Source organism: Andrographis paniculata, unplaced genomic scaffold, assembly GCF_009805555.1.
Source record: "Andrographis paniculata isolate CXL003 unplaced genomic scaffold, ASM980555v1 Contig69END, whole genome shotgun sequence".
NCBI lineage: Eukaryota > Viridiplantae > Streptophyta > Magnoliopsida > Lamiales > Acanthaceae > Andrographis > Andrographis paniculata.
In genome coordinates, this window is record NW_026137605.1 from 2,974,680 (window position 1) to 3,000,444 (window position 25,765).

General features: G+C 36.9%; 1 protein-coding gene across 1 annotated transcript; it reads right to left on the reverse strand.

The window, feature by feature from the left end:
- Window positions 1–8,922: 8,922 nt before the first annotated feature.
- Window positions 8,923–10,576, reverse strand: LOC127263483 (UPF0481 protein At3g47200-like). The gene has a single exon (XM_051292529.1). It carries the CDS (start codon window positions 10,503–10,505, stop codon window positions 8,955–8,957), a length of 1,551 nt encoding a protein of 516 aa, XP_051148486.1. The 5' UTR covers window positions 10,506–10,576; the 3' UTR covers window positions 8,923–8,954.
- Between the last annotated feature and the right edge of the window lie 15,189 nt (window positions 10,577–25,765).

The following is a 25,765-nucleotide window of genomic DNA, read 5'->3' on the forward strand; positions in this document are numbered from 1 at the left end:
GCATTGTTCAATTGAATTTATAAAGATACAAAGAAACTATTTAATTGTATTGAAAATTTTGACCGGTGGAAATCTAATCCAATGATTTCCTTGATAAATATTAATAGTTGGTTCACTCCTTCCCCTGACTGATCGAACTCGGCCCAATCATTTATCCCAAATCCAAGGCCAAACTATTTATCCTTAAATCCAAGCCCAATTTAATAACCCATTTATTAAGGGTTTATTGCAGAACTAGTTTTTGAAGAAGTTTCAAGAAATATATAATTAGTTTGGGAGTTTAGAGAGAGTTTTTTAATTTCTGAGTGAAAACCGTCAAGGGAGGGAGACGAAAAAAGGAGTGAACTGGTGAGAGATTCCGATGAGAATTCCGGTGAGTGTATAAGCCTTTTCCGTTGGCCGATTCCGACCGGTGTAGAAGCTTAGAGTGTAGAGTCGACCTCCAACTTATGACATGGTTACCTCAGGCCATTCGCACCATGGGCTGAGCCTATAATTATTGTTCCCCTCGCCGGTGAAAAATTGAAGAAAGAATCAGAAGATTGGGGAAGAATCCGGGATGTTCAAAGTTGTCTCGAAGGATATTGAACTCGACCGTAACTGTTCGGAGTCATCATTCCTGCCGCTGCCCAGCTAAATCAGCGTCTAAGGAATAACCGACTGTGTTTCTGGAAAAGGCAGCCTGAAGCTGCCGATTGCCTTCGCGGAGCCGCTTAGAACTGCCACCACTTCCTGTCATCGAAAAAGGGCTGGAACAACCGTCGGTCTGTCGATTTGTGGAAAAATAAGATTCAATCTGTTTTTTTGAAATTTGGCCCGGTCTGAGACCCGATCCCAACCCGCAACCCAAATTCATGAACTCGGTTTTTTGACCCGCGACCTAACCCACAATGATATATAACCCCTTTCCTCCCCAAATCAATACACCGGTTCGTGCGATTTCTCCCTTCTCATTTGCGTGCGACTCTTTGAGAGGTTTTGGAGGTTTCTCTTCTTGGTGTTGGTTTCAACCTCTTCTTCTCGTCGATATCTCCGGTGAATTTCCTTCTTGGTGCACTGAATGTTAGGGGGTTTGATCAAAAGTGTTGAGGTAGGTTTCTGTTGTTCAATCTGTCGGTTTGGGGTTTGTTTGGAGGCGGTTGGGTAGTCGCCATTGTAAGTCATTCATCGTCTAAAAGGGTTGTAGACTGAGCCAATCTGTCGGTTTGGGGTTTGTTTGAGTGACTTTTTATTTTGTGTGATTAGTATGTTTTTCGTCGGTGCTATGTCCCTGAACGATTGAAAGCTGTTGTTTTAGTATATACAAAATTTTCTTATAATACTTTATCCGTCTCATATCTACGTATCCGTTTATTTTTTGCATGGAGTTTTAAAAATATTAGTATTATATCGTGATGTAGTAGGAATAAAGTAGAAATGACTAAAATAATCTTATTAGTATTGTGTGATATAATGGTAATGATATTTGTGTAATATATTGTAAGTTGTAAGGTATTTGTAATGTTAGGTAGATAGTACAGTTACTAAAAAAATGAAATAGATACTTTTTTATGGCACAAACTAAAATGAAAAAAATTGATAGTTTATTAAGGAACAAATGTAGTATTTGAAATCTATTTTTTGAATAGGCAGCAATATAAACATCTATTAAACATGCTAATTTGGATTTGTGTTTAAATGAAAAGTCATTCCTCTTTTTTGGAAACTTAAAAGTATTCAATCGTAGAACACCTAAAAGTAATAATCATAATAGTAACAATGTTGAAAATAAATCCTTGTCCTATAAAGGTAAAAAGAAATTTAAGAGGATGAATAGGTCTATGTCTATATATTGTTTTGTTTGTGGTGGAGCATGCTAGTAAGATAATTGAGTTTAATAAGCATATAATATAGTTTCTAGTATCATGTCTAGGGGCTGTTTTTCACGTTTTAATATGTCTATCCTTTTATTATTTTTGCTATGTGAGATTTGCTTGTTCCCATTATTGTGATTGTGAATAAAACCGTTTTGTAGACATAATGACCTTTGTTTAAGAAAACAATGCTTAAATTGTTTTCCTTTGATTATAATAAGTACTGTAAAATCTTTGTGATTCAATATGCTAAAATTTTCTCTTGTTTTTACCTTTTGGTGTGAGATATAAGATTTGTTTTAGATAAATGTTGTGGGTATGATCTTTGTGAAAAATTGGTCTGAATGTAATTGCTATTTTTCTTTTTTCTGTTGTGATGAAAAATAGTTATGCTTGTTTATGCTATGTGAATAATGACATGTATTTTATGTTGTTAATGTTGTATAATGAACTTGATTCTTTCTCCTTTGTGATTGTGTTCTAGACTAAGTGAAAATTCTAGGTTGTTAGTTTTCCCGGGAATATCTGAGTAATTGTCAAACTACATGTTAGTATGCTAAGCTGTGGAATAGAGTTCGCTTAGGCTATGTGATAACATTGTATCTTTTTGTGATAATGTGTGCAAACCTATATTCTTAGTTTCCTTTTGGCCGATGTTGAATTTCTGTTGATATATGTTTGTTTATGTGATTCTGAGTGTTCAAACATGTGATATGATCCTTTAGTAAAAGCATTCACTATGTAATCTGAGTGGTGTCATGACATATGTAAGGTTTGTGATCTTGAAAACTCTGTGAGTATCTCTTTTAGGTCGAGTTTGCTTGTTGCATATTTTTGCATTAAGTTGTCATTTTTTCAGAATGAGCTTAGTTTGTGCGCATAACTAATGTTTGCTCACTACAAAAAAAAATCTAATTAGTTACAATATTTTTAACTACAAAAGATTTTTGTAGTTAAAACGTGTCATTTAATAACAAAAATTAATTTTATCGCAACGTGTCATTTAATAACAAAAATTAATTTTATCGCAAAAACTAAATTATGTACTACAAAATTAATTTCGTTGCTAACGTTTTTTTGCGAGAAAATTCTATCTTCATACAAAAAAGATTTTAGCTACAAAATTATTTTTCATAGCTAAAATCATTTGGCTACAAAAGTCATACATATTTTGTTGCTAAAAATTTTTTGTTATAAATTTTAATTTTATAGCAAAAGAGTTTTAGCTACGAAATCATATTTTTGTAGATAAATCTCTATTCTTAATTTTCATCGCAAAAAAACTTATTTTTTGTTACGAAAGTAATATTTGTCGCCAAAGACCTTTACTAACGTAGTATAGGCAACAAAATGAGTTTCTGTCGCAAAAATATTTTTGCTATGAATTATCACCTTTTGCTACAAAGCTAAATTTCAACTTTCTTGTAGTGGCTCGTGAGTGCAGGGTTCTTTAATATTTGTTTGTGAGTGTAAGTTTATTGTGTATTTGTGAATCTTTCTGAGCAATTCTCATGCGACTCGACTAGGCGAAAAAGGTCACTTGGCTGTGATACATCCCTACAGGAGCAACCCTAATGACATGGGCCAAATTGGTGGAGAATGTTAAAATTTGGCCCGACCCGAGACCCGAACCCAACCCACAACCCAAATCCATTAACCCGGTTTCTTGACCCGTGACCTAACCCACAATGATATATAATCCCTTTTCTCTCCAAATCGATACACCGGTTTGTGCAATTTCTCCCTTCTCATTCGCGTGCGATTCTTTGAGAGGTTTTGGGGGTTTCTCTTCTTGGTCTTGGTTTCAACCTCTTCTTCTCATCGATATCTTTGGTGAGTTTCCTTCTTGGTGCGCTGAATGTTAAGGGGTTCAATCGGGAGTGTTGAGTTAGGTTTCGGTTGTTCAATCCATCGGTTTGGGGTTTGTTTAGAGGCGGTTGGGTAGTCGCCATTGTAAGTCATTCACCTTCTAAAAGGGTTATAGACTGAGCCAACAAAAGAGTTTCCAATCGTTCTTGTCGAGTCGCTGGGTGCTTCCGGAGAAATTAGCCGCTGCTTGCTAGCCGCCAGAGATCGCTGCCACCGCTGCTGCCAAGACAGCGAGTTATTTTTGTGTTCTGCCTTGTTTGGTTCAGTCTTGATTAATTAGTTTTTTGTTAATTCCCAATTCGGCGTGACTTTATGTTTCAATATTTAATTGTATAGGTTTATCATTTTTCTTATATTGAACATATTTTGGTTGAGGAATTTTTTGTTGTTAACAGATTATAGAAACACAACATGTTTCATTCGCGTTCGATTTCCACGAATAGGAAGTGTCCATTTCGTTTTTCAATTCCTTTCCCAATTTAGGTTCTATTTGGTTGGATATATATGTCTAAATTGCAGTATTAGTTTTATCCCTTTGATTAATATGTGTTAATTTTAAATTCATTTCGGTTTAGATTGATGGAAGTTATTCAATTATTGTTTTCGCTAATTCATTATCGTATTTTTATATACGAGGTATATTTGATTAAACTCATCGATCCGGGTTATAAATTCACAAAAGTGACACTACAAAAAATTATCAATTTTGTAACGAGATTTTTTCGTTCCTAAATTCACTTTTTTCGTTAGTAATAATATTAGAGACGGAATTAGAAATTGAATTATGTTAGCTACGTGAACTTTAGGAACGGAATTCCGTTACAAATATACTATTTTTTTTGTAGTGTGATATCAGAGTACGATAACTGATTGTGAAATTGAAAGAATTTTTTGGTTTATATTTCTTTTCCATGTTTGAATATTATTCATTGATGTCATATAATTTGTATTGTAAGGCTTCCTAAAGGCAACATCCATATATCACTATTTTAAGCTATACAAAAAATTTGTTTCTCCTGCAACTAATTAACAACATTATTCATATGATCATTTGATGCCAAGATCGAATTATGGTCATTTGTGGTCAAACTTTGGCGAATTCAACTGGCCGCTGATTACGATGATGATTATAACTATTTATAGGTATATTGGGGTGATTCTATTGATTCTGTAATCAATAATTACAACTATGATTATTTGCAGCCGAATTATTACCCTTTAGTTGCCTGGTTATCCCAGATGCTAAAAACTTATGATTCGGCCATTTTGACCAATCATTACTATAAATGTTACAATTTCAACTGTAACAAAATCATTTTTTGTTAAATATATTATTTTTTTAAAAAATATTATATTTAAATTAAAACTTAAACAAAAAAATGAAACTAAATTTAAAAATAACAGAGTCTCGGCATGTATTATAAAATTATCCTTATACAATCCTATAATACCGTTTCAATTACAGTGGTGACGCTCACGGTGCTGATTAAACAATCACTGTCCGATCTCATCATTATCATATGATATGATCAATAATAATAAAGAAAAAGCTAAGGTTGTAATTTTATTATAAACGCTGTGTTTGAAAAAAAAATAAAAAGAATGATAGCAAAAATTATGCAACAAGAAAACACAAGAAAAACTTGTGTAAATAATAATGTGGGGATTTCTATAAGTATATTCTATACTCTATATAGTCAATTACGATTCTCTTATAATAAACTTACATAATTAATTCTCTTGTGTCGAGAGAAAAAATTCTGATTAGAAAGAGCACAATAAGAGTTTATGCAAATAATAATGTGATTCTTTTTGTATATATATTTTATACTTCTCTTTTGCCTAGAACACAAAATCTGATACTAAAGAGCGTACAAGAAGAGTCTATGAAAATAATAATATGATGATTTGTGTAAATATATTTCATACTTTAATTATTTAATCACAATGTTCTTATAATAAATCAACACAATCAATTCTCTTGTAACGATAGTACATACTCAGATACTAAAGAGAACAAGAAGAGTCTATGATGAAAATACGCCCTTGAAAATATATTCAATTTTTTCTATAGTTAATTATAGTCCTTTTAAAATTAATTGTATATTGATTTAGACAGGCTTATTAATATTTAATTAAAACAATACGCAAAATAAAAAATAATACACTTTCTAAAATACAGTAGAAAAAAATAATAGAGAGAAAGCGAAGATCAACATCGACCAGTCCCGAATCCATCAATGTTGTATACCATACATATACATCCATATAGCTATAGAGACACAAAGAGAAAAAATCAAGCAATGAAACTGTTGTGTAACTTTCCATGTCCCACATAGGAAGTATGATAAAAAAGGTGGGGCATTGACTTCTATAAATTGATCCTCTTGGGTCCTAGTTTAAGACATGACAATAAGTTTTTTTTTTTCTTTAGTAACTAGAGAGTGAAATTGAGATTTGGTGAGTTGTTGTGAGGGTTCTGTTGTGAGACCAAATTACGTTAAATTCCCGTGTCTTACTATTTGTTTTTCTCTATCTTCCCTTGTGTGTTCCCAACAAGTGGTATCAGAGCAAGGTCATTTTTGGCGAGGTCTTGGTGAAGGGAGGAGAGAAAGAGCAAGAGGTGTTTCGAGAGAAGTTGACGGCACGCCAACAGTCCAAGTTACAGTTCCGCAACGGGTTCCGGCAACACACCAGATTTCTGCCAGAAAGGTTGGTTCTGCCTGATTAGAGTTCTTGGTTTCATTTTTGAGCCTCAGTTTATTTGGTTGTTGGAAGTGCTTGTTTATTGGTAAGTTATTAAGCACTATGTCCACTACTTTGAAATATGAGGTTCCGCTCTTTGATGAAAATAGTGATTTTACTATGTGACAAAGCATAATTCAAGACTATTTGGTGCAGCAAGGTCTTGATGTTGCTTTGGAAAATATAAAGCTAGAAGGTATGAAAGAAGGTGATTGGAGTATGATCCGGAAAAAGGTTGCTAGCATGATTCGATTGGCCCTCATCCCGCAGATAAAGGTTACCGTGTTGACGGAAAGATCTCCGAAGAGGTTGTGGGATACTTTGGAGAGTAAATTTGCCAAGAAGACGTTGACTAACCGCCTGATTATAAATATGGATTTATTTGAAGATGGAGGAAGGAGGTAATATAATTGACCATACTAACAAGTTTAATGAGCTAGTATGTTGACTGTTGAATGCAGGAGAGGAAATTAAAGAGGAAGAGCAAGTGTTGCTCTTGTTAACTTCATTGCCCAATCCTACAAGTCATTGGTGCAATAAATGTTATTTGAGAAAACTACATTGAAATTGAATGAGATGATAACGGTTTTGAAGGAGAATGACAAGATAATGAGAAATGAAGACGCTTTAAAGAAAAGTCAAATACTAGCCCGGGGGGGGGGGGGTTGGGTTCTAAAAGATGGAGGAAAATGAAGAGTGACCATGGTGGAAGATCAAAATCTCGGCCGAGAGATTACCAGCTCTATTGAGTGTCATTATTGTGGAGAGTTTGGTCACCTTCAAAATCAATGTCGACGTTTTAAAGAAGACTTGAGAAGTCCGAGAAGTTTGAAGGGTAAGTCGAAAGTTGAGAACTCCGCGAACGTGGTCAGTTATGAAGGTGATTTACTTCTTTTAAATAAAAATTGTGTTGAGAATTCTAATTGGGTGATGGATTCTGCTGCCGATGTCCATATATGTAAAGATCAAGATTTATTTGATACTTTGCATACAAATGAGATTTTGGCTATATCAATATGGGGAATAAGATGAAGCAGCAAATTAAAGGTATTGGAAGAGTTTGCTTGAAGCTCCACAATGGTAATGTTAATGTGAGGTATGTGCCTACCGTTTGAGCTAATGTTATTTCATTGAGCGAGTTGGCTTCGCATGGGCATAGATATGTTGGCACTAAAAATCTATGCAAAGTGTACCAGGGTGACAACTTGATTATGCAGGAGAGGAAGAAACAAAACAACATCTATTATCTAGATGGATGGGCCTTCCGAGTAAATGTGGATAGCAGCAATAATATGAAGAATCAGAAAATCGAGAAGATAATTCGTTTTTCTGACATGGTCGAAATATGTGAGACTGTGGGAAGAGGGAGGATTTATTGTGTAACTTCTCATGTCCCACATAAGAAGTGTGATAAAAATGTGGGGGCATTGCTCCTATTAATTGTCCACCTTGGGTCCTATTTTAAGACATGACAAAAAAACATTTTTTCTTTAGTAACTAGAGATGGTGAAATTGAGATTTGATGAGTTTGTGTGAAGAGGGTTTTATAATTTTGTCCGTGTAAAAATTATAATAAATATTTTAGTGGATTATCCCATTTTGGGATCGTAAATATAAATCTGTTGTTAGACCGAACTACATTAACTTATCGTGTTTTACTATTTGTTATTTTCTATCTTCCGTTGTGAGTTTCTAATAGAAACTATAAGAGTGAGTAAGGGGATTATAAAATTCTAGCTCATCTTACTATTTTCCCCTAGTCATCCATCTCCACCATTTGATTAAAAGTAATTATAACTGATTAAAACTTATCAACACTTCAAACTAATCGATCACGTATAATACACATATTTGATTTTTTTGTATTTCAAAACTAATTATTGTTTCAAAAGATATTAGAATACTTTTCTTTTTTTCATATGACAGCTTTAACTAACATTTCCATAAAATAAAAATAAAACAATAATCTCTTCCGATATAAAAAATAACCAACCAACAAACAGAAGACATAAGACAATCATCTCGTCTTCTGCCAAATTCATCGGCGATATATAGCCGTTGAGTCGTTATCACAAAACCCCATCATCATTTTGTCGGTAGGTAATTAATTACAAGTTTCGGGGCCACAATTTACTGTTCAAAAATTACACCATGGTGCATACTATCTTGGCTATTATTAGAAATGACTTAATTCACAAATCAATCCTTCTGAATTAAATAAAATCAAACTTTTGCCATTGGCTATTCTTATTTTAATTATTTCAATATTTACGTCGACAAATGCACACACTTACCTTAAACTAGGCAGACAGGCCACAGATAGCTAAGAAGCGCACATAAAATAAAATACAAATTCTATTTTACAACTCCCCGTACAAAAAAAAAAAAGAGACATATTAACGTTCCAGATTACTTGAAACGACAAATGCACTCACTCACTTGAACTAGGCAGGCAGGCAGGCAGGCTAAAAATAGCTAATCGATGGATCATTCGACAGGATGGATTGTGTAAAAAGTCTGAAGGAAAGTGAGACAGAGCACAAAAACTCCGGCAAAGACGGCAATGGCAGCCCAAGGACTGCGGCAGTAAGTGTGGGCAAGATCAGCCATCCACGTCTTCCCCTTGCTCCGACAGTGCTTGCTAATGGCCGACTTCACCTCTAAGAAATCCTTGTAGTTGTCGGCCCCGTAGGTGTCGATCTCTTTGAACACATTCACCACTTCCTCGTCGCTCCCCAAACTGCTGAACAATATCCCTCTTTCCCGCAGCTCCTTCACGTCCTTGGCAGTTTCCATCAACGGCTTCATGAAATTAAGGTAAGACAGAAACTCCCCATCTGTCAGATTATGCGGAGACATCTCGAACGCCGCCATGTTCGAGAAGAAAACCTTGGTGTCGCGATTGACCACCAGAATTGGGAGGTGCAGCACCCCGTAAACATGGTACGACACGAATCTGATGTCGAGCAGGCCCTGGGAACTCGGCCGGAAATATATCCCCTTTGTCTGAAGATACGTCACCGATCGACATGGAAAGTTTAAGAGTTCCAAAAATTGTTCATTTTCCATTGAACTACTGCTCCTGCTGCTTTCGGAGTCGGCATCGGGAGCGGGGGCCGGGGCTGGGGCGGCCGACTTGGTCGTCCAACTCCAATTAATTATTCTCTTACAACAGCTGCCTAAGATTTTTGTAAGAAAACAGGATTTTGTATCTACCTTTTCTTCTCGTTTCAGTAAAATTTGTCGCGTGGCTTCGAGAAGATGCACTGGCAAGCGGCATCGGCCATTGCCGTCGTCATCCTTCCATGGAAGGCTTCTGATATTAGTTTTTCCGTCTATCTGATGGCATATCAAACTTAAATACTCGGACAAGATCTTGTCGGCTTTATCCTTGCCATGTCTGGATTCGAGCAGCAGTATGACGAGCCAAAAGGGAATCTGATTCTCGAGCATGAACAGATCGCGCTGCATTAGAACACCGGCAGCCATGCCGTAATCAGAGGCGAACAAATAGACGGCGCCGCCGATTGTGAAGCTGTGGATGAAGTCGATGAGGAAACAGGCGTCGCGGAGGATGATCTCCGCCAATTCGTCGTTGCCGAAGGGAACCTCCTCGTAACTGTTTTTGATCCTTTCTATGTTTGATTTGATCTCGTCGTGGAAGAACTTCCGGTCTTTATTTTCGTCCCATCTCATGCTGACCTTGAAGAAGTATTGAAGCGTCTTCTCTTTGTGTTTCTCCATCGGCCGGAGATGGGGTTTGCTGTGGTGGTAGGGGCCCAGCGAGAGCACCGCCGGGTCGTACACCTGTCCGTTATTCAGGCTGTGGCTGCGCATGTAAGGCGTCACTTTGTAAATTCGAGAGAACTTGTCGTCGGTGTCGCTCTGCTGGATGCGCTCCGCCTCCACCGGAGGCGGGTTTTCCACGTCGGGAGCAGCATCGTGGTGGGATTGAAGTGGCGGCTGTAATTCTGTGGCGACGGCGGTGGTGGGGTCATCAGGTGAATCCGCCATGGATGGCATAATTTCTTGAGACATTGAGAAATAGAGAATTTATGTATAGTGTCGGTGGGTAGACAGTTTTATTTATTTATTTAAGTTCGACTATATATTTTCCAATCAAGGCTCTCCACCAATTTTGCTACATCAATCAATAATGAATTTCTTGATAAGGTTATATGATCTTTTTTAAAAAAATAAAAAGAAATGTGTATTTTACGATTCAATTATTGAGTTATATATGCATATGAAAATGAATTGTTTTTTTAGCAAATTATATAGTCAGTTTGGAATGGACCAAAGGAGTTATATCTAATAATGTCACGAGAGATAGGGAGCAATGTCTGTGGGGCAACCTAAATTGATATGCAAATGTAAGGATATATACAGCGGTTGCTTACAGTTGAGGGCATTTTCTGTGGGACTTTAGACATCAGATACTTGGCTGTGTTTGTTTGGGGATTGTATTTTAGATTTAGATTTAGATTTTGGAAGATTTTGAAGTTTGGATTTTTAAGTGTTTATTTGGCATATTGAATTTTGTAATGATTATGTTGAAAAAATTATTATTTTATTGAAAAAATGATAAATAATAATAAAAAAAGATATTTGATTTGATATTTATTAATTAAATTTAAATTTAATTTTTGGAAAAAAATTTTTTGTTTCTTTTATTTTTTTAGGATAGATGTGAATTTTCGCAAATTTGTATTATTTATTCAATTTTCTTTCTAAAAATTATCAAATTAAATATATTTTTTCTACGTTATGCTAAAAATTAATTTTATATTCAAAGCATCGTATCAACTTCTATTTATATTGCATTATATATATACTACTATTTTTCAATTCATTTTTTAAATATTTCAACCCCAAACAAACACAACACACGCCGAATTTTATTTTATTTTATTATATATATATATTTTAAATTGCAGATGATGAGACGGGGCTACGCTAACAATTTCTGAAAAGGCAGTGGACTGCTATAAAAGGAAAGTAGAGTCTAGGGTAGGGAGTAATATGATTTTTGAGGGGAATTGAGTGTACAGTATTTATACAATCAAATTAGACGAAAATCGCCTAAACCAACACACCCTTACTGGTCCTGAACAGTATAAATGGATTTTTTTTTGTCTAGTAACTAAACTCCTTTATTATTTTAATTTATTAATTGGAGTCTGTCGCAAACGAGTTTCGTAGGTAAGTTTTTTTTTGCAATTTTAGTCCTCCGATGCCGGAGATGCCTACGTGGCACCTGCGCGACTTGCCGGAAGACACGTGTCCGCCCGGTCAGCGACACCCGGCGGACATGTGGATTTTTTTAATTTTAATTTATTTATTTTGTCTTTTTTTAAATAATTAAAATTTTAAAAAAACAATTTGAAAATTTAAAATTTAAAAAAAATTAAAAATTAAAAATAAAATAAAATTCACATGTGGCTCGCCGGAGGACACGTGTCCTTCAAGTGTTGTTGACCTGGCAGATACGTGTCCTCCGGCGAGCCACATGGGTGCTACATAAGCATTTCTGCCAGAAGACTAAAATTGCGAAAAATTTTTACTTACGAAACTTGTTTGCGACAGGTTTCATTTACGTAACTAAAATGATAAAAGGATCAGATACGGCACTGAAAGATCAGTTTACCCAACTAAAAGATCAGCTTACCCTATAAAATATAACATAAAGAAATACCTGCAATATAGGCTATTAGCATTAAGTAAGTATACAAAAATAATAAAATATAGAATTTTATTTATAAATTTCTAAAATTATTATGACATAAAATATAACGAGAATAGTTTTTTCCTGTAAAAATAAAAAATACTCTCTTTCTCTCATCTTAATCGATTTTTTTTTTCATTTTTATATGTTTCATTTAATTGATATTTTTTTATTTTTGGTAAAATTTACCAACATCATATAGCATCCACTCAAAACCCTTTTATTTATATATCTCTCCTAAAAAAATTAAATATTTTTATCTATATTTAAAACCACACATATAAAATTAGTTTATGTTAATTATAAATTAATAAACTTATTTTTTTATTTACTTTATTATATGAAATTTTATTCTGTACAAGATAATATTCATATTACATATGTTTTTTTTTATTGTGATAGAATTTTTATAATATTTAAATACATATTCTAAATTTTTTAATTATATATTAAATTTATTTTAAACTATAAATATTATTAATCGCATAAAAAAAATTATAAAATAATATGATAACTCATTATTATAAAGTAATTAAACATAACTAGCTTAAATATCGTGCCTACTACAAAAGGTGTCAATTATACTGGAACGATGGAGTGTAATTGTAGATAGAGAATAATAATGTACTTCCGGAAAAAAAAAAAAATATTACCAAAAAAAAAACTATTTATAGCGGTTATTATTTCGTAACGAATGCTCAATTTTCATGCAAAATAGTCATTTGTGTCGATTTTGTTATGAATTTTACTGCTACAAAGTAAAAAATTGAGTAGAATTGATTAACTAGTTTTAAAGGCACGTGAAAAATATTTTTTGTACAATTTCTACTACATGATAAAATGTTAGAAATCTTGTTTGTCATGATATTAATACGTAACAAAAAATTGCAGTACACGTGCTTCCTATGCACCAAATAAGTTTTTGTTACGATCTAAAAATAAACACAATTTTAAGGGTATTTGTTACCGCATAAGTTTTGTGACAAATAACTTAAAATACATATTTTTTTTCATAATAAATACGAAATTCTTAATCAAATTTACAAGATAAGGCCGTTCCGACGATGTTTAAGACATGCCAAAATAGTTATGTAACACACCAACCAATTATATAAATTCTACAATCCGAATATAAATAGTAATACGTAAAAGGATCAATCAACTACAACGAAGAATGACAAGAGGTTAGACTTAGATGAGTTTTGCAGACTCCAGAATCCGCCCCGTCTCAACCCTGCCCTAGAACTTGCCTCGCCTTAACCCCATTGAATTTCTGCGTGAAAATCATCACAATACCTTATTTATGTCATACGTTATTGATTTATTTCGCTTGGTATGATCCAGAACCTATCTTTTTAAGCGACGTTCTTTCCGCTCGAGCCAGCGGCAACGACCAGACATCCACCGCAGCGAAGCGAGAGTGAATCACTTCAGAAATTCACTAAGTGTTCATCTCTCAGCAGTCAAGCCATTCTAATGCCAGCCAGCGATGACAGTATCACTTGAGCTGCGCTAATGCCCTCCAGCCACCTGGGCAAGCAAGAAAGATCTACGTCCTTACATCTTCAAGCAAGCGAAATGACCGCCCTGAGAGTTATGGCCAACTGCAACCGCTCTAACTGCATAACCACCAGTACCTGCTTAACTACTCAACGGTTCTTCTAAACTTCTCGCAACTGCTGTCTTCTCTAGCTATAAATAGGGCCAGATTTCTTTTGTAAATAGATATACTTACACTAGAGTATACATTTGTTCTTCAATTTTTTGCTGCCTTCCGAGAGCTCCAACACTATAAGGGAGCAGACTTGCCCAAACGGTTTGGAACCACCGGTTTTTCGGTTTGAACCGAAACCGTGAATCCGATGGTTCGGTTTCGGTTTGTGTTTGAGCCAAACCGTTACCCGGAGGTTTACGGTTTGAACCGGCGGTTTGGACAATATTTTTTATCTTTTTTTTTATTATTATTTTTTATAAATTATATCCGCCCAAACCGGTTTCGGTTCGAACTGTCGGTTTGGGCGGGTTAAAATTCAAACCGAAACCGCTAGTTTGGAACCGAAACCAGTGGTTTGGGCAGGATTTTTTTTAAAAAACGAATGGTCAAGATTAATTCTTGCAGATCCGACGGTCGAGATTTGATGGAACAAACCGGCGGTTTGAACCAAAACCGCCGGTTTGGACGGTTTTTTTTTTAAAAAAAATTGAAATTTTGAAATGAACTGTAGAGATTTAATGTACGTTATAGTAAATGAACGGATGAGATTTAATGACCGGGTGTATAAATAGGTGGATGAATTGGATAAATTTTCTTCACCCCAACTTCTATATTTATCTCTCTCTAAATCTCACTCTCTCACTCACTTACAATTATTTAATCTCTCAACTTTAAGTGTTAAGTAATTAAGTTTATACTAATATTTTAATATTCTACTTATCTACTCTATTATATAGTATTTTATTTTAGATAAAAGTATACTTTTAAAGTAGCTAATAGCTATTAGTTGATTTTTTTTTTTATTTGTATTATTTATTTCATTACATTATTTATATATTTAATATCCATTAAAAATTAATTTTTAAAATAAAAAAATGTCATCGTCTATGTCTAGAGGATAAGGCTACTGCTGATTCACATTCTCCTCATCCTCCCCAGTTTCATAATTTTTTTTATGAGCAATGGAATATAGAAGATTTGGATGAGCTTGATTCGATAAATGAAACTCAATGCCCCGAGGGTGAGGGCGAGGCTGAGGCTCCTGACAATGTAGAAGATGTACGTGGAAAACGAAAAGCTCCTCAAATTCAAGCTTTAAGATTCGATATTTTCTCCGTTCATTTTACTAAGAAAGCGACTGAGGTAAGTAATTGCTTTCAAGTTATTTGTAATTATTGTTCTAAAGTTTATAATTACAAGAAAGGAGGAGGATATGGAACATTTACACTCTATATCGAGAAGAAATACTCTTTTAAAATTGGAATAACTACATCACAAACACAAATTCAAGGACAAATGCCGTCATCTATTTCCAAAATTGGAGATGAGGTAAGTACCCCTACTTTATTTAAATATAGTGATATTACTGCTAGAAGAGAATTAACTAAGTTAGTTTGTTCTAAACATCTTCCTTTTAGATTTGCAAATGATTTACGCTTTGAAAAATGGGTTACTAATGCTTACAATCCTTCGGCTAGAAGAATTTCATGCTCAACACTCACCCGTGATATTGATATAATGGTTGGTGAATGAAAATTAGAATTAATAATATGTTTAATAATTTTACAAAATTAAGTTTCTATATGTTCGGATGTTTGCAGTGATCATTGGCAAGAACATCATTATATGGGCATTACATGTCATTGGATTGATAACTCATGGACATTACAAAAACGTTTAATTGCATATAGAGAATTTGATGTAGAACACCCGCAACAAATATTTCTCACAAGATACGATCTATTTTGCAAGAATATAATTTACTTACAAAATTATTTTCAATTTCATTTGATAATGCAAGTGCTAGTACGGCTAGTTTAAATTCTCTTATTGAATATTGTCAACCATCAATTGGTGGTAAATTTTTTCATATTAGATGTTTTTGTCATATTTTAAATTTATGTGTTCAAGATGGTTTATCTTGTTTGAAAGAGCATGTACATCCTATTAAACAAGCAATTTCTTATCTAGTAAGACATGCCTCATTATTAAAACGATGGAAAATATATTGTAGAAAAAATAATTTACAACCAAAAAATTTTTCGCTTGATGTTTCAACTCGATGGAATTCTACTTGTAAAATGCTACATGGTTCATATAAATATAGAAATGCACTATGTGATTTTTTCTCACGAGAAGCATGTGAATGTGGTTTTACTTTATTTCCACAACAATGGGATTCATGTTCAAATTTGTGAGAAATATTACAAGTTTTTAATGATGCTACTACTGAATTATCTGGTATTTATTATCCTACTTCTAATTTGGCTATAGATTATTGTGTTAAAATTGCTTTACTATTAAAGGAATCTTCAAATAGTTTGCTTCAAAATGCTATTGCTTCTATGAAACTTAAATGGTTTAAATATTTTTTATATTTACCTGATATATTCGTAGTTGCTAAAATACTTGATCCTAGAGTAAGATTAGATAGAGTAGAACAATTGCTAACATATTATTACGACTGATTATTTCCTGAAAAAGATAATGAAACCCCTAACCCTACTTCAATTGCATATGGTGCAAAACAACTTTTAATGGATATCTATAGAGAATATAAACAACAATTTGATGCTTATAGAATTGATCGTAACCAAAATATAGATACTAGTTCTAATGTTTCTTGTAGTGATAGTTTATCTCAACCTTCACAACTTTCACTCTTTTATGATTTTTATTATGTAAGAGGACGTAAACGTTCTAACGAAATTTCAAACCCATATTTAGAATTAGAAAATTATTTAACGACAACTTTTGAATATAGTGAAAGTGAATTAGAAGAATTTGATATTTTAAAATGGTGGTCTAAAAGAGCATCTACTTATAAAATAATAGCATTAATTGCAAAAGATATACTTGCTTGTCCTGTGTCAACTGTAGTCGTCGAACAAGCTTTTAGTATGGGTGGTCATACATTAAGTGCTAGACGTTCTAAATTAACCGTTGAAAACTTAGAAAATCAATGTTTACTTGATGATTGGGTAAAAGTGGAAGATAGAAGTCAATGTGAATCTAATAATACGGATTCAAGTGATGATCTTCAAAATATAACTAAAACTAATGATTAAAATTTATTAACTTTAGGTATATCTATATTAGTATATAATATTAAAAACTTAAAAATTAAAAGAACTACGTGGGCTTTGATTCCAATTGGATACGTAGGGAACATAAATTTAAACTTCTAAATTAGATTTCCTAAGTGTATAAAATTTAAACTTAGATAAATCTAAATTAGAAATTTAAAATTATGTCCAAGCCCTCTTAATTAAACACAACATAATTTCTTAAATAAAATATTTACTAACATTGTATTATAATTTATAGGAGCATATATAAAATCATAATCATAAGTAAAAAAAAAAAAAAAAAAAAACGTAAAATTTTGTAATCGAAAATCTAAATTACCACTTAGATAATTTAATTGTTTACACTTTACATAAATAATTCTTCTAAAATTTATAATATTATTAATAACATAAGCACTAAGGTCTAAGAATAATAAAAATTGAATTATTTTTTAAAATACTTACACAATTTTAAATAATTATTATTTATATATTTATATTTACATTTTTTTTATAAAATAATTATTTAAATATTTTGTTGTTTACTTGAAATTTGAAATAATTTTTTTTGAAAAAAAAAACAAAAAAAATTGTTCTAAAATTGTAAAAATAAATTATAAAATCAAATAAATATTTTAAAAGTCAATAATCTTTGGAGTTTGGATTATCTAATTAAATAATTTATAAGTTTAAATTCTAATGTAAATTAAATAAAAAATAATTTTAGTCTTAAACAAAATAAATTTTAATTTTCAATAGTGTGATTTAATTTAAAAATTAACTTATTAAATAATTGTATAAATTATAAATGTATTCTTAATTCTTAATTAATAAATTGATAAATAATTATTTTACAAATACAAAGTATAATTGTTGATGCCGATTTTCAACAATAAAAAGTAAAATCTGAAAATAGAAATTATCTCCAAATTTGATAAAATAAATGTCTGATATTAAGAATCTCTAGACACCGTACGATACATAAGTGAACTAGAAAAATAAATACTACAGACTGAAAAAGTAAATGATGATCCCCAAAAGCAATTCATTGAATTTGATGTCGATTGAAGATGGTTTATTTAGGTCGTGAAAAGACCTATTTAAAACCCATATTAATCGCCACGTCTAGGTCGTGCCCCTCAACTCCGCTCGCCAGTTATAACTTCTTCTAATCGCCACGTCTTTGTCCGCCTACCACTTTGCCTGACCTCCGTATCGGCTATCTCCTTCTTGCCCGACCTTGTTTTGCCCGACCTGAGCGCATACTGTTTTCCCCTCTTCGTCCGTCCTCTCCTTGCCCGACCTCTCAATCACAGGTTTCTCCCGAGGAAACCCATCTTTTAATAATGCTTGGGCCCATTTCTAAGGTCCTACCACTATCGACAGGTCCATTTAGACTCTACAGCAACCCTTAGTCCAATTTTCTAAGCCCATTCCCTACACATTATTTTTTCTCGCTCAACAACTTGCCTCATCCCGCCCGACTCCTAAGCATCACTTCTCGGACTGTGTGAGACGTGACGTTTAGGCGTTTGCAGCACAGTGCTATCATTACACTGTTTCGTGTCACGTCGCGGGGTTTATGTAAAACCCTTCTCTTATCTTTCCATACTTACGCACTTAAGATCTTGAAACCCTTCTTTTCTCTCTAGCAAGCATCCTCCTCTAAAAACCTCTTCTTCTTCGTTTTCTTCATTTCCTTTAAAAATGGCCAATCAGTGTGTTCCTGCTCTTCCTTTCGATGGGACTAATCCATCGATCTCCTTTGTGGCTTCAAAAGTTCTCACCCCTACCGTCCGGCCTTATTGCACCACCGCCGAAGATGCTGATCGTATGAGATCCGTCATCTCTCAGGTCTCTCTGATAATCATCAATGATGCTGCGTTCAAGCCGGAACGTATTCTGGATAGCATCAGGACTCATCTCATTGATCCAAAAGACGTCTATCGTAAATGGTACGCGAGGCTTCTTCCCCACTTTGAAGAACAATGGAGGAGGCAAGGTATTTACAAAGTCATTCTCCTCTCAACTCAGCCCCTTCATCTTCACAACAAGGCCCTACTGGCAATGGCAGCCTTCTGGCATTCCCAGATGGGCGTCTTCTTCATCCCTTCTTGCCCGATTGGCCCGACCCTGATGGACGTGGCCATCATTGCCCATTTGCCTATAGTGGGTGATGATCCCGTTCTGGTTTCTTTTGAAGGTCAGGAGCCTTCACCCGACCACGCTGGTTAGGCCCTCTCTAAACTCCCTAAAAAAGAGAGGAGCTGGACCAGTTTTGTTATCAGATTCTTGGGTGAAGAGGGCACCCTTGTGTCTGAGCTGGAACACACAACGTTCCTTCTTTTTTGGTTGTGGAGGTACATTTTCTTTTCCTTATACTCTTGTGTAAATTCAAAGTTGGGTATTTAGTTTTATTTTTTCTTTCTTTATAGATACATCATTCTCTCCCCCTCCAAACTCGTCCTTTCTTCCCAGGTCGACCTTGCCATTCACCTGGCCAACAGCCAATATTTTTCGTTAGTAACCCTATTATTGGCTAACCTTTTTGAGAGGTTAACCCGAGTGAGCACCCGCCTGACCGATACCAAGAAGGCGGACATAGCTGCTTTGGGACCATTTTGGTTATTGGAGTTGTGGCTTCGCCTCTACTTCCCGACCGCCTTTTTTGGCCGACTTCCTATAACCCCGAATCCACAAAGGTCGATTGGCCTTGCCTTAGCCAAACTAACCCCTAGTTCTTCTAATCTTCATCCATCCGACCCTGTCATTGCCCAAATTTTAACCGAAGACCGAACCAACTCCTGCTTTTATGTATATGAAACCCTTGTACAGTACACTACTGAGCTTTTTTGGCTTTACCCCGACACACCTTATCCCCGATCACATCCCGATCCTCTTCCCCATCCGACCTATCCCTTTTCCTGGGACTCCGCCATGAAACCCCGATCTTTATTTTCCAGTAAGAGGTTGGATAAGAAAAATTATAGATCGTTTTATACCTTTAATTACCAGCCTCAATTTTTGGCCCGACAATTCGGCTACTGTCAGGGCCTGCTGGGACCACTAGCCCGACCTCACCTTATACCTCAAAGCCCGGAAGGGCTGGTGATCCCCGAGCTTATCCCGACCTACCTCTCCCAACTTACCAATTACATTACCTCCAACTCCTACTTACCTTTCCTCCCAAAACCTTCGGCGGCTGAGGCCTTCCCGACCTGGTGGTCATCCACTTGGTCCCTAATTGCTCATCCAACCGACCAGTTGGTTGGGAAACTTGTCCCGCCCCTAGCCTTGGCGCTGGGTTCTCCTCGATTAGCAGCTGCTCCGAGAAAGAAAAAGGCAGGTGCCCGCCGCAGGCGGGTCCATAACGAAAAAGAAGAAGCAGAAAGCTGCCCATGTCATCGATAGACAGGCCATCGAGGAGTACCTGGCGTCTCTGCCAGTGGATACAAGTGGACTGCCAAAATACTTGAGAGAGCAATTTAGTAAGTTCTTACCTTTTCATATCTTCCTTTCAATATATGTGTCCCTTTTTAACCCTAATTATTTCTATCTCAAAGGACCCTGCACTGCCACCGACCATGGTCCCGACTGCCCCTTCGCCGACCGAGACTCAACCAACCGCGGCTCAACCGACTATTACTCTGACTTCCTCTCAATCAGCCGCAGTCCCGACCACAAACCAACCGACCTCTACTCCATCCGCAGAGTTTCCAGTGACCCGTCGGGGAGAGGACCCGAAGGTGAGGCTGTTATCCTCATCAACTTCTACCCCGACTGCCATCCAACCGACTGCCGCAACACCGGCCCTGGCTGAGCAACCGACCGTCCAAGGTCCGCCGGCCGAGGTAAGTTATTTCCTTAAACCCTTTCAAGAAAAATACTTGCTCAATTTTTTACTAACTTTGACTCTCCTTTCTATAGGCCAACCCTAGCACTCCACCAGCCATCCCTCAACCGACTTCTCTTCCTGCAGAAGAGGAGCTGCCAAGGATCCGTCGGCCAGAGGAACCGTCGGGGAGGCAGACCTCTCCTCCGATTTTGCCTTCGCCTGCCCCGCAACCATCACAGGTAACTGCCAAGATATTTCCATATGATTCTTTTATAAATCTCTGACTCTTCTATTATTATTTCAACTAGGAACCTGATGCGGTCGCGGTGGTGCCCGAACCCGACCAGGTCGTGGAATTACCCGACCCAGTCGTGGCACCACCCGACCACGCTGCTGCGCTGCCCTTGCAGCCAGCCGCCCTACCTATGGGCGAGGATCCTTTGGCTGCTCTCCAACCAGTCCAACCGATCCCGCCGCCTCACAACATAGAGGAGATCTCTTCCTCGAAGTCGGGCGAGGCTTCGGTCAATTTTGCCCTAAGGGGTTCGGTTAGTATTTTCTCTCATCCATTTTCTAACTTTCACTCTTTACCCTTGGTCTAATATTCTTCTTTCAGGGCATGGAACTGGCCGTCGCCCACCGTCTGCAACCAGGAGACGAATCGGTTGCTGGCCCGACGACTCGTCATGGGACCCCCATAGCGGGTCGGTTCATGGCCCATTCTGAAGCGACAACCGCTTTCAATCAGGTAAATCCTATCTTTATATTGTGACTGATTCATTCCGCTCCTCCATATTCTAACAACTTCGTTTCAGATTGCCCAAGACATGAATATATTGGCCCGAGTGAACATTCCGACTCCCACCAGATCCATCATAGAACGCTGCGCCGACCTGTCCTTCGCCGACCTGAGTTTAGCCGACCTCGAGGCTTTAGCTCAGGTCACGATAGACTTGTTGGTGCAGCCCATACTGGAGTCGGAAGCCCCCCCCCCGTCCTAGATCGGATGATGGCGAGGATCACCGAACTTCAAGCTGAGCTACCCCTGATCCGACCTCCATCATCCGAGGCCACGTCATCTCAACCGACCGCTGATCTAGCTATTCTTGAGGCACCCTTGAAGAAGGTCGACCAAGACCTTAACCTTGCCAAGGCTACGCTGGACGAACTCCGTCAGGCGCGATAAACCCTGGCGGCTAAGATCTCCCGAAAGACGGAAGAACTCAGACGTCTTCAGGAACAGTTGGAGTCCCTGGATGACAACATCCAGGAAGGGAGTCGCCTGGTAGAGGCACATTGCCAGACCCAGATGAGTCTCTGCGAGCAACTCCAGATCAGCATACGAATGAGACTCGTCAAGGGACACCAAGAGGCTTACCAGCATCGGCGGGCAACTCGGTCGGAACAGAAATGGTCCGATCTCCAAACTGCCCTTAGGGCCCTGCTTTCCTTGTAATTTCACATGTAATATGTATATAACTCTTAAACTTAGTCTATATATTCATCTTACTTTTTAGAACACAGATTCATGTTCTTTGCATTTTTACTAAGTCAGGAATCAAGCATCACAACACCTATGTATACCCCACACCTCCTATGGCAAATACCATCAATACTCATACTCAAAAATGGTTTCTCCTCGCATTCGTTTACCTTCGTCCAACTGGAAAGGTTCTCTGCAACCATTCCTTGTGGGTAAACACCCCATAGGTCATCATGCCGAGGACATGATACAGGTGCTCAAAAAACTGGACTTTAAATTTAAATTTTCTAGCAGAGGAAGAAGAACCATACATCACACAATCCGTTTAATGGAACATGTATCCACCAATTATGAACCCTTTACTGATATACTTACCCGCATTTCTGATCTCGACCATCATCTAGATATGATAGACCATCATATCTCAGCCATTCTCCCAGACCTTAGCTGGAACAACATTTTCCACCAGCAAAGATTAACACTCTCCAAGCTGCGTGTTCTTGTTGAACGAGAAAGCCAATCTCTACAAGACATGAAAGTCCTCACCGAACAAAACCTTCAAGAAACGCAAGATCAATGGGATCGTTATCCTCTTGATTTAGACGACCTCCTGGATGAAGAACCTGAAATGGTTTCTACGAGTTGGGATGAAACCTCTGAACCAGAAGACAATCACCCTTGTATCACCCTTTCGGATGATGATTAAAGAAACCTTTCCTATAGGTTCGAACCCTCGGAAGGTTCTTAGATTTTGTAGTAATAATTAATGACACTGTTCTGAAAAGGCAGGAAAATACTTTTTCAGATACTTAGCATTAATATTTTCGTGTACCAGCTTCCCTTCCTGATTCATAATAATAAAAACTCCGTTTCCAATTACTTTTTTATGAATGATGAAAGGATCTTCCCAATTGGGGAACCACTTCCCTAACTGGTCTACATTTTTATACGTAGGCAAAATTGTTTTCCACACCAGATCTCCTTCTGTAAAGACCTTCTGGGACACTCTTCTTCCATAATACTTTGCTCTAATCTCATTTTGTTTAACTACTCGATCTAGAGCATTCAAACGATCAGTGTCTACATCCTCCAATTGTTGCCACATTCCTTGTATATATGCCTCGTCATTATTCATTGTTGTATTAATCACTTTGGGTGAAGACACAACAAATTCCGCGGGAAGGACAGCATCTTGCCCGAACGTTAATTGGTAGGGGGAGAACCCAGTAGAAGTATTTCTACTATTTCGGTGGGCCCACAATGCCTGAGGTAGCAACGTGTGCCATTTCCTTGGATTTTCTTCTACCATTTTCCGGATAATGCCGATGACAATTTTATTTGCCGCTTCGGCCAACCCATTAGCCTGTGGGTAAATAAGGTGAAGAGTGATGCAATTTGATGTTAAATTCAACAAATTTCTCCCCGGTAAACATCAAACCCTGATCGGTCGTAATGGTATGGGGAATCCCAAATCGATAAATAATGTGATTGAGCACGAACTCAATCACCTCTTTTTGCGTCGCATTCTTCAAAGAGACTGTCTCTACCCATTTGGTGAAGTAATCAGTTGCTACCAGAATGAATGAATGTTGCTTTGATGACGTCGGATGAATTTTCCCTATTACATCCAACGCCCAAACCTTGAATGGCCATGGCTTAACCATCGCCTGGAGTTCCGCTGCTGGTAGATGGTTTAATGGACCATGCCTCTGGCACTCCTGACACCCTTTAGCAAATCTGATACAATCATCAAATATCTTTGGCCAATAGAATCCCATACGATGGATAGCCCATCGCATGTTTAATCCTGATCGGTGTGCTCCACAAATCCCACCATGAACTTCTTCCATTACTTTGATGGATTCTTCTGGCCCCAAATGCCTCAACAATATTCCTTCGAAGGTTCTCTTATACAGAACCCCTTCAATGAGTTGAAAGCGTAATGCTCTCAATCGAACGCCCACATGAGTCGTGGAATTTGGTGATTCCAGATAGATCATAATTTCTGTTCTCCAATCAGTATCGGTATCGACGCTACCGATCATTTGCTAGCAGGCATTCTGAGCCAGATTATCTGCTTGTCTATTCCCTGTTCTCGGTACATGCTCAATAACCACCTCCGCAATTCTATATAATAGGCGATATACCAAATCTCGATATTGATGCAGATGAGGATAATTACAAGCGTACCGTCTTAACACTTGATTGATGACCAGCTGAGAATCTCCACAAATTATAACCGAATGCGCTCCTTTAGCGATAAGTGCCTCCAAACCCAAAGTCAGTGCTTCATATTCCGCAAAGTTATGAGTCATCTATTCCATTTGAAGCTGCAGACTGATTTTCCGGGCTTCTGGTCATTCTAATATCACTCATGCTCCTGACCTCCCTTTTGAACGAGAACCATCAAAAAATATTTTCCAGGGATTGGTTCCTATATATAGTACCAGTCTGTTTTTTGTTGGTTCGTTGTTCGTAAATTTAGCCAATAAATCGGCCACTACCTGCCCTTTTACTGCCTTGATAGGCCGATGTCGCAATATAAAGGGAGCCAGTCTAATTGCCCATTTCATTAACCTTCCCTGCATGGTTGGTCTGTGTAGAATTAATCTGATCAGATCCACTTTGGAAACCACCTCGGTTTCTCTTGGCAGAATGTAGTGCTCCAACCGAGTACATGCAAAGACTAAAGAATAGCACATTTTCTCGGGCATAGTATAATTCAACTCTGGTCCTGCCAGAGTTTTGTTTAAATAATAAATAGCCCTTTCCTTACCGTCTTCCCATTCTTGCGCTAACAGACTGCTCACCACATCGAAACTGTTTGCTACATACAGTCTAAGAGGTCGATCTCCTCTTGGGGGAACCAACACGGGTGGTTTTTTTTAACGCCTGCTTGATTTTCTCTAATGCCTCTTGCTGCTCCTGACCCCAAGAAAAATCGGCTGCTTTATTCTTTAAAAGCTTTGTGATGGGTTTTAACTTTCTTGCGGCATTTGATATAAAATGCCTCAGGTAATTTACCTTACCCAATAAAATTTGTACTTCTTTGACCGACCAGGGCGGTCGCATTGTCAAAACAGCCTTAGTTTTGTTTGCATCAATCTCTATTCCCTTTTTATGCACTAAAAATCCCAGGAAGTTTCCCGCCGAAACTCCAAAGACATATTTGGTTGGATTCATCTTTAGGTTGTATTGCTTCATCCGCAGACAAGCATTTTTCAAGTCTGCCAAGTGTGTATCAAAGTCAGTAGACTTAATGATCACATCATCAATATATACGTCCATGGATTGCCCGATCAGATCATGAAAGATGGTATTCATTGCCCGTTGATAGGTCGCTCCAGCATTCTTTAAACCGAATGGCATAACTGTCCATTCGTATATCCCCAAAGCTCCTGGACACCTGAACGCGGTTTTGGGTATATCTTCCTCTACTAGTGAAATCTGATTATACCCCGCATAATCGTTCA